The following is a 9879-nucleotide window of genomic DNA, read 5'->3' on the forward strand; positions in this document are numbered from 1 at the left end:
GGAGGAAAGAAAAGGAGGAAAGAAAAGGAGGAAAGAAAAGGAGGAAAGAAAAGGAGGAAAGAAAAGGAGGAAAGAAAAGGAGGAAAGAAAAGGAGGAAAGAAAAGGAGGAAAGAAAAGGAGGAAAGAAAAGGAGGAAAGAAAAGGAGGAAAGAAAAGGAGGAAAGAAAAGGAGGAAAGAAAAGGAGAAGACAAGAAAAATTATGCATAATAAACATGATAAGGCCAAACCCATGCAAAAGCAGATGGAGTTTTCTGGGAAAGGGCTTCTTTTTTTGATTGCTTTTACTAAAAAGCCACATCGAGAAGGGAAGACAATCTCCTCCCAGAAAGTGCTTGTACAAGACCTCAGTTGCTGTAGTTTGTCTTTATTGGCAGCACCGGCAGCTCACAAGGCACCAATCGAACATGCAAGATGAGACCCTTCACCTTCTCATCAGGATGAGAGAGACAAGTACAGAGAAACTTTAAAAAGAAATAATCTTTTATAAACATTAATCATGAAATGCCAGACCTCTCAATTTGCAAATTGCAGAGAACAGAATGGGAGAGGACACTTCAGACGGCAATCCATAAAGCCTAATTAAAAGAGAAAGGGCAGAAAAGCCTCACATGCCACATCCTGACCTTGTTTCTACCGGTTAGAGAATGTAGGGGCTCTTAAAACTAAAAATGCTTTATTCTCAGACATGTTTCTGTTACCGCTGCTCCTGACAAGGTGGTACATGGCAGGGCGAGTTTAACATTTGCAGATTAAACATGACCTAAAGCTTTTTAAAAATAAATAAATAAATGTGTTGCAAATTCTCTTTAAAGAAAACCTATCTTGCTAAAGATCTGGCTTTTTTCCTCTGACTGCACAAACCAAAGATTTTATGCATTTGTTTGTATTTCCGAATGCAGGAACATTATTTCTCAAGGCAAGCACATGGATTCTCAGCTTAGGTATCTTACATTGTCCATGAAAAACTCTTACTCTCCCTGCACAAAAGAATAGAATTTCCTAGAGAGGAATTCAGAGAATCTCACAATTCCCATGCGCGTTCCTGGGAAAAGACTCGGGCAAGGAATGGCCAGTTTCTACAACCCTTCTACTTGTTACCCACCTCAACATCCCAAGTACCCCAGCAGATACCAAGTGACAGTTACCCAGTTTTTACCTCACTTCAGTCACGTTTCTCCTGTTCTCCCTTAGCCTGAGCTTTGGACTGGAATAACTGTTTTATCTTGCCGTGCTTTCTGATGCTTACCTTATGCTACTTTTTTTTTTTCTTTTTAAATTTAAGCAGCACATTCATCGTGCAGGTTATTTAGTTATGGTGACAAGGGGGACAATGCTGCATCAGAACACAAGATACCTGATGAGATGCCCTGCCCAGTAAAAGGGGACCCACAGGAGGGCATCATACCTCTCAGGTCTTCTTGAAAACGGGCTGCTTTGCTCTACAGTGAATTGCTCCTTGGGTATAGAAGGAACAGAAATGCCCCCAGTAACCTCTGTGCATTAATGTTTCACATCCCTTACCACTGGGCATAAATCTTTAATGTTTTACATTTTAGTGTTATTTTTCCATGGAGACTGGAAACACAATGTTTAAATACAGCTTCAAAAATAACTATTTTTTAACTTTATAAAGTGTAACAGCAACATGTAGAGGGAACAATTACTCTCGCACATAAACTATTTGTTTAATCATTCTGGGCTAAGCCGAGGCTCAATCAAGGCAAAATTCCTACCACCATTAGTGGAACAGGAAGGAGGGTCTATATTAAAAACAAAACCAACAAAGCTTATCTTTTTTTAAGCTGGATTAACATCTCCGCACTCTTTAAGCAGAGAACACCTCACCAAGCCGGTGCAGTGAGATGCCGTAAGAAGTTGCATTTCTCCCCACGTGTGCTCCGAGTTTCAGGTGAGAGGGTCAGGATGTTGGGAGAAATCCACCTGCCACACCAGAGCCCTTCTGCTTAGAGGCAAAAGAAAACTGATGCAAAAGTTTTCACCAAATCATAGATACAACATCTCTTCTCAGTTCTTCTGTCACTTATTTCTCAGGACACAAGTCATTTCAATAGGGTCCGACTCTGGATTTCCCCTGCACATTGGAACTTTTACTGTAAAAACAGGACCACTGAATATGCATTACAGCAATCACAACTCCTGTAGCTGTTCGCCCTCACCCTGCCCGCTGCTAACCTGAGGAGCTAGCCCTTCGATGCTTCTCACGTGGGAGACACCTAGTTTTATTACTGAACCACTTCCAACATGTTTGCTTAATTTTGTTGTTTAAGCTTCGCTCAGCATTTTGAGCAAGTGAAACGCTACACTGTCGTCATTTTGGGGAGCTACACTGCCTGCGTGGCTTTCCATCTCTAAGTCCATTTAATCTGTCTCCACTTAAACATCTAAACAAGGTGATTATTTCTATTTCAGTGCAAACAAAATCTCAGATTTAAGTGACCGCTGCTGCCTGGTCGGATGCTCCTTAGCTCTGTGCTTGCAAGTGGGGGAAGGAGGCAGAGCGAGGTCTTTCATCCAAGATTTACTTTCAGCAGCTCCTGAATGAACCACTGCAGGTGTGTGACCACATGCCAGACTCAGCCCTGCTATTCAAGTGTTCTTCGACTGTTTCACAGAGGGAACTGCAGTTTTGGTAGGATAGTGTTTTACAGGATTTGCTCCACAAGGAATCACCTTGCTCCAAAGAATCCTCATTCAGGAGCACACAGTGTACTTGTGACCACTAAGGCATTAAGCTGCACGGGAGAAGAATAAAACAAAAGCTGTCCCCAGGGCAATTATGAGAAAGAAATAATGAGAAGCCAGGGATAAAAGAGTTTTCTGGACATTACTGCCATATTTGGGATGGGCAGGGATCCCTTGGGGCCAAGTGTATTCCCCCAATCCCTTTCAGAACTTATCAAACTCCACTACAGCACCAGCTTTTTCTTGCTCTACTTCTCCTCCCAGGAAGCTGAGGACATCGACTTCACTCACGGGCTCACTGCAAAGCAGGTGCTTGAACAGGAGGCAACACAATTTTTTTAATCTTTGCACTCAACTGGAATAAGCAAAAATGCTGAGTATCACCAGCCTGTGGAGAGAAGATGCGTGATCTATAAATGCTGTCTCTGCAGGACTCCCCTCCGGTATGCTGATCTTGTCCCTGCCGCTGAAGCCACTGCTTTCTTTTTAGCTTATAACGTTACCTATACCTTGCACATATGTTAAGAATGCACCCAAGCTCTTTTTCAGAGTCTCAGAAATTAAACCCCCAGTAAATAGATGTTTGAGGTAACTGATTCTGGTCATTATTTCCATGTGACAGCGCTTTCACTGCCACCACTACTGTCCTATGACTGTAACTGCTGAACTAACTTTTTTTTGTTGCTATTTTTACATCAAACCCAACCATTCACCTTAACCTACGCTCTTAGAAGCTCCATTTCCTGCTTATAGCTCTGTGGACAATCCTGTTCTGATCGTGACATTTCCTCAGTCTTCTCATACCTGAAAAACTTCCAGCATTTTTCTGCATTAATACGGACATTCTCTAGCACGTGCTGTCCGGTGCACCAGAGGAGTTTTTTAATAATGCTTTTTGTACAGTCAGCACTGCTCTATACAAGTCCTCCTCCCAGATATGAATCATCTAGCCTCTAATTAAAATCAGGTCCTAATCAATGACTGTTAGGCCGGCACCAACCAGATGCCTTTCATGCCTGAATTTGATTCAGTTTAGTAAAACTGTCTTATCCTAAAGCTTCTCCTATAATCGATGTATGACTGTAAGCCATCATCTCCGGATGGAGAGGGATTTTTTGACAACTGAATGAAAAAAAAAAATCTATCCCAGGAAAGCTTTTGGCACACCAATTACATGTGTATGTTATGAGTTCGCAAGTGATTAGTGAGTCTCGGTTTTTCCATAAAACTTTTTTCACATTCTGTACACTTGTAAGGCCTCTCCCCTGTGTGAGTTCTCTGGTGGCGAATCAAGTCCGCATGGCGACCAAAGTTTCTACCGCAGTCTGTGCAGATATATGATGATACCTGATTCTTTTTAGTGTGAATTTGCTTATGTTTTAGAAGTCCAATTTTCAATTTAAAAGTCTTCTGACACTCTGTACACAGATACAGCCTTTCTCCTGTATGGGTTTGCTGATAAAAAAAAATCTCTTTGAATTCATTAGGTTCTCCTTCCTCAAAAGAGCTGTTACCTCTTCTGTTTCCCGTTGGATTTGCCTGATGTGTTGCTGAATTCTGATGACTCTCAGATGTTACCCCCTTGTCTGAAATTTGGCAAGTCAGGTCTCGGGATCCTCCTGAGAATGATCCATGCAGTTCTGTATTTTCTGTACTCTTTGAGTGACTCTGCAACTCGGATCTGATCACAGTACCACCACAGCCTGGAACAGAAAGATTCCAAACGTTCCCTTTAGTGACGTGGTACAACATAAACCTCCAAAGAAAAACAATTCCTGATTCACCATGGTTACATCCGTACAAAGAAAAGGTTTTGGGTAAAAAAGCAGGGGTGCACTAGAATACCCCCTCCCTCTAATCCTACAAGCCCATGCAGTTTCAACGTGTTGCCAGTTTAATTTCTGATGAGTCTCAGGCCACCACGCACCTGCGCCAAGACTTGCAGGAATCGCCTTTTCCTCAAAATCCTGCTGATCCTTGACATGCAGCACTTCTTTTGGCTGGATATTGCTTTTGGGAACAGCATAGTCTGCACAAGGAACTGAACATGGAAATGATGGTTATTATTTTCCTCGGATTTTTTTCCCATTATTACAAAGATATTTCCTAACCTACTTAGGCAGACAAAGGATATGTTGCAGAAAGACCAGTCCTGAAGATAGCTTTTTGTCAGCCTGTTCACTTTAAGTCTCTGAGCCCTGTAGTTCACTTATGCCCTTGTTTTGTAACGTGACTCATTTTTGTTAATTTACATGAAGAATACTGCCTTTTGCTTTCTCAAAGAACAACATTTTTCTAGTTGTTCCTAGAACTATAAGAAAAGACTGTGATGCCTTTTTCTAGCAAATACCTGCATAACCCACTGTCTAAAAGCACATCTCTTTTACTCCGGGGAAAGGTCTGATGAGGAGGTGACAGCAAATGCAGCTGCTCTGGCATCTAGAGACGGTGGCTGCAAAGCAGGCAGGCAATATTTGTCTTCCAATTTTTTAAATATTCCAGAAATTATATCCAAAAGGTTGAAAAGTTAAATGTTCAAAAGTGGAAGGTCTTGAATTGATTGCAGCCTAATTCAGCTGTCTGGTGCTGTATGTTATGATTCAGTCCTGACTGGCTTTCTGATACATGAACTTATTTTCCCCCAGCTAATCCCTCCTCATGCAATGCACAGCACATACTTTTTTAACAGATCAGAGCTGTACAAAAAATAGAGGCAGCTGTCTGCAGACTCTAGCTTTTCTACTGTAAAAAAAATAGAAGGCATGTAAAGAATAAAAAAAAAAGTGGAATTACATTGCCTCATTATTTCGTTTAATTTCAAATTTGAAAGTGATCAGTAGCAACAGAATGAGGTTAGGCTAAATCAGCGTTTCTTAAACAGAACTGCAGAGTGTCAGAAAGCACAAACTAGAGTATGTGACAACTGAGGCTCCTGGGGTTCACAGCGCTTCTGTTCCTCCAGTCCAGAGGACAAGTAAAGGCACTTTTAGCCCCTAATTGCCATAGGTTCTTCTTCTATTAATCCAAGGAATCACCTGAAAGCCAAAGAGCCAGTGGAAGCTCTTACCTTCACATTAAAAAAAAAAAAAAAAAACAACAAAAAAAACTTCAAACAAACGTGTAGTTGGGCACTTAAAACCAACAACCAAAACTTAATTTTCCAGCGCATCATTTCTGTTATTTAACATTTCTGCATCAAAATAGTTCAACACTCTTTACTGAATCACAAAAACCAACACACACATCAGGATTTGGGGATAATGAAAATACTCACAACTAGAATCCTAGAATGGTTTGGGCTGGAAGGGACCTTAAGGATGACCTAGTTCCAACGCCCCTGCCATGGGCAGGGACACCTTCCACTAGACCAGGTTGCTCAAAGCCCCATCCAACCTGGCCTCGAACACCTCCAACGATGGGGCATCCACAACTTCTCTGGGCAACCTGCTCCAGTATCAAACTTAACTATAATTAACAAGTCCACAGGATTCACGATACCGTACATCATTGCAGCTCCGTAGCCTGTGCATCTAAACCTTTTGCACCCTCCTTTGTTCTTGTTTTAGTTAGCACATGCATTACTGGGGCACCGTCAGAGATCCTAAACCCCTCTGTCAGGGAGAGCCTTTCACTCTCCATTATTCCACCCGTATCATGCAGACAAGGTATCACCTACACGCACAGCTTGAGTATCTGACATCAACAGAGCGCAGGGAGGCAGCAGTGTTGAAGCTTTAGAGAAGTGACTGTCCTTCAGTCTTTAAAGGAAAGATTGTGGAGCTTATCGTCTCTCACAAAGATTCAGAAGTATCTAAAGATTAATCCACTAGAAATCAAGGGATTTAGGGAGTGACTGTTAGAGAAGTGCCAGGCCAGAAACAGCACAGATCTGTTAGCCTTCAGTGAGAAAGGGAAAACTAACCTTTACCCAATGTGGTTAAAGATTCATAATTCTCCTTTATCACTTTCTTGTAAAGCTCTTTCTGCCAGTCTTCCAAGTCCTTCCCCTCCCGCGCTGCAGCATTATCAAATGTCCCAGGGACCTAAAACAAAGTGTTCAATCGTCAGCACCGTTGGAGAGTCGTACATCCTCGAAAGTCCTCTTTTTCAAACAGTATTAAACAAGCAGTCACCGGCCAACTGTTTCTAGCAATGCCCATGTTACATACAACCAGCATACTAAGGACTTTGTATATAAATCTTCTACTGTATGTAGCTCAGAATGAGTAAAATTACTTAAAAATTATGTGACTCAACTGAAACAATGACTTTTTGGAACAACTGAATCAAAAATTAGAGCGGTAAAAGAAATCTGTGGTCACCATCGATACCCAGCCCCATCAAGGAATTTGGCTCTTCCTTTCACTGAAAACCAGAAAATACTCTGGAGTGCATTTTAAATAAGCCCTGAGGCAGTGCCACAGTCTGTCAGATCTGGCTGTGAGAGTTCTTCCCTAATAATAAAAGTTAACACAAACAAAAAGTCAAGCCCTACAAATACTGAGAGATGAATGCTGCATTTTTTGCAATGTATATGTCCATACTTTGTATCTGTACTTTATATCTACAGAGTACCATGTTTGTACGTGCTTGCCTTTGAATATGTTTTAATTTGCCTTGCAATCTAATGCACATCTCACTGGTTCAGACGTTTTGCAGCTTGCATCATGTATAAACTCAATTGTACAAGTCTGCTGCCAAGAGAAATAATTAAGTTTCATTAATTTGTCACTAGATGGGATCACAATCCAAATTAAATACACAGGGGAGAAGGTTGAGCAGAAGTTAAGCCTTTGTCTCAGCCCCAAACACCCACACCGTAGGCACTGTGCCACCAACAAATCATCTCAGTGACTCAAGGAAATTTTTCCAAGCATGAGGACTGTCATGTACAAATACAGGTCTGCAGGGAGTGAATCCATTTTACAGCATGAACAGGGACTGCATTTCCAACAAACAGATTTTCTCCCTAACATTTAGGCACAAAATTGGAATTCAAGCACAAAGAGCACCAAAATGCCTTTATTTCCCCATTCACCAACCTCCCAGTGCCACCTCCACACTCTGCAATATCAGGGAGAAAAATGAAACCCGCTGCGTCACTGGCAACATTTTACTGCCGTGTAGCACGTTTCACCTACTGCTGCTTCCTTGAAGTACTTTACATGCAAATGTTCCTTTAATTTAAGGGAAGTAAATACAATAGCAAACATCTTAATTACCCTCAAGTGCTCAGGGTTCCGGATTCGTTTTCGAGTTTTATTATTTATCCCGCCACAGAAACTTCGGGGTGTGCCAACGAGCCAGTTTCCATCTTCCCCCAAAACGAATTTTTTGGGAACAGCTTCTTTCAGCAGACGTCTGTTTTTTCTAATTTTTAAGGGGTCAATTTCAAAAGAACTGTCCTCAAAATGCTTCGAACACAGTCGCTGATGCTTGGACGGTGTTCCCATGTCCCGGCCCATGTTCTGGATCCACTGCTTCAAGAGAGGTTTATTTTGTAAAGGAAAGCCATAGAAAGTAACGGTACTGTTCTTGTACACCCCGCTGGTGGCATTTTGGCAGTTCAGCGCTGAGCAATAAACCATCGTAAAATAGGAAGCAGGAACAAATCAAGAAATAATGTGCCAGGAGGAGGGTTTAAACAGTTTCTAATCAATTTTAGTATTAAACGGGCCTAAACGTCTCAAGACAAAGCATGTTTTTGAAAGACAGAGAGAGCTGAGGTCGTGAAGAAGTGAAACACGGTGCTGAACTTCACTGCCAGAGACACAGAGCTCACCACAGCTGATGTGTGCAGCACACGGAGTGGAGGAGCCAGGTCCCCCTTTCACAGCACGCGACTTCCCCGCTTCAAAGTGACAGCATACAATCTGGAAGGCAAAAATCTTTAAAATCAGCTTAATGGGCCATTACTATGCAAACTTACATTTAAAGTAACTTCCGCTATATACACATATATATGCACTTCATTAATTAGCGTATCCGTGAGGAATCCTCCCACGCTCCACAACAAAGCTTATTATACAGTTATTCAGAAGGCAGCAACAAAAGAGTGATAGCCAAATAACTTCCAGAAAATGAAGACCTGGGTTTATACGTGGGGTTTGAACAAGGACTCCCCCATCGTATTGGCCGTGTGCTGGAGGAGGCGAGTCTCAGGGATGCCAGTCAGAGAGGAGATCCGTGGACAGGTACATTGAAAAGAGGAGAAAACCACAAAGAGGTACTGCTAGAAAGGGATGGTGATAGCAATCGTCAGGGCACGCACCCGCAAAAAGAACCCAGGAAGAGAAAGGGCTCTGCAGAGCACACGGGGAAGGTTTCTGGAAACAAGCATGACCCAGACCTAACGTTTGCAACTGCTCTTGCCATCACACTGCACTTTTGGGAATGTTTACGGTTCACGACCCATTCTGGTATCGAACGTAGAAGGAAATCGGGCACCTCTGCCCCAGGGCATTCTGCCAACGTGGAGCCCTGCTGTGGACCCCACTCACTCCCCACTCCCACCCACCAGTGTCCGGCGGGGCAGGAGGAGGTCGTTACTTCCCCCAGGGCCGACCCCCGAGCTCTGTTAAGCTGACACTGGAGGAAAACCGGGCACCCCTCCCTTCACCCGAGAGCAGCAGCAGCCCTGCTGCCATCCCCTCCGCATCCCCCCAGTCCCTGCGCCTTACCCCCGCAGCCCTCAGCCGCGGGACCGTGGGGTGAGGCAGGACCCGGCCCCACGTCCCGTACGATGGGCCCCGGTGACCTGCACAGCCCGTTCCAGCGCCCGGGGAACCGCAGCGGGACACAGGCCTCTCCGGCGGCCCAGGGGACACCCCTGTCTCCCCGGGAGGCCCCGAGCCCCGCGGGACGGTCAGACCCCCCCCCCCCCGGGGCCGCTCACCGACCACGCCGGGCCGCCATCTTCCTCCGTACTGCCCCACGCCCCGCCCCTTCGCCCGGGCAACAGCCAATCGGGCGGGACGCCGGCCGCCACGCGCCGCCAGCCCTGGGCGGGGCGGGCCGGACGATTTCCCCTCGCTATTGGCCGGCCGCCGCTTGGCCCCCGCCCTCCCGTTGGCGCGCGCGGCCCGGCGGCAGCCAGTCACCACGGGCACGTGCGGCGCGGCGGCCTCCACGAGGAGGGTTGGGCAGACACGTTCGTTCCCATTGGCCAGCAAAA

The 9879-nt window shown here is 44.5% G+C and overlaps 1 protein-coding gene across 13 annotated transcripts; it reads right to left on the reverse strand.

Annotated features, from left to right (window-relative positions):
* Window positions 1–461: 461 nt before the first annotated feature.
* LOC128151893 (zinc finger protein 436-like) lies at window positions 462–9655 on the reverse strand. Of its 13 annotated transcripts, none has more exons than XM_052809752.1 (6): window positions 9601–9644; window positions 8488–8578; window positions 7928–8185; window positions 6628–6748; window positions 4633–4746; window positions 462–4408 (listed from the first exon to the last, which is right to left on the reverse strand). In XM_052809752.1, the coding sequence occupies exons 3-6, from the start codon at window positions 8168–8170 to the stop codon at window positions 3876–3878; spliced, it is 1011 nt and encodes a 336-aa protein (XP_052665712.1). In that variant the 5' UTR covers window positions 8171–8185; window positions 8488–8578; window positions 9601–9644; the 3' UTR covers window positions 462–3875. The 13 variants fall into 13 exon arrangements, with proteins under 13 accessions (XP_052665712.1, XP_052665727.1, XP_052665743.1 ...); XM_052809767.1 differs by having other exon boundaries at window positions 9605–9641; XM_052809783.1 differs by having other exon boundaries at window positions 7928–8182; window positions 9605–9634.
* Window positions 9656–9879: the final 224 nt, after the last annotated feature.

The sequence above is a fragment of the Harpia harpyja genome, chromosome 1 (genome assembly GCF_026419915.1).
Source record: "Harpia harpyja isolate bHarHar1 chromosome 1, bHarHar1 primary haplotype, whole genome shotgun sequence".
Classification (NCBI taxonomy): Eukaryota; Metazoa; Chordata; class Aves; order Accipitriformes; family Accipitridae; genus Harpia; species Harpia harpyja.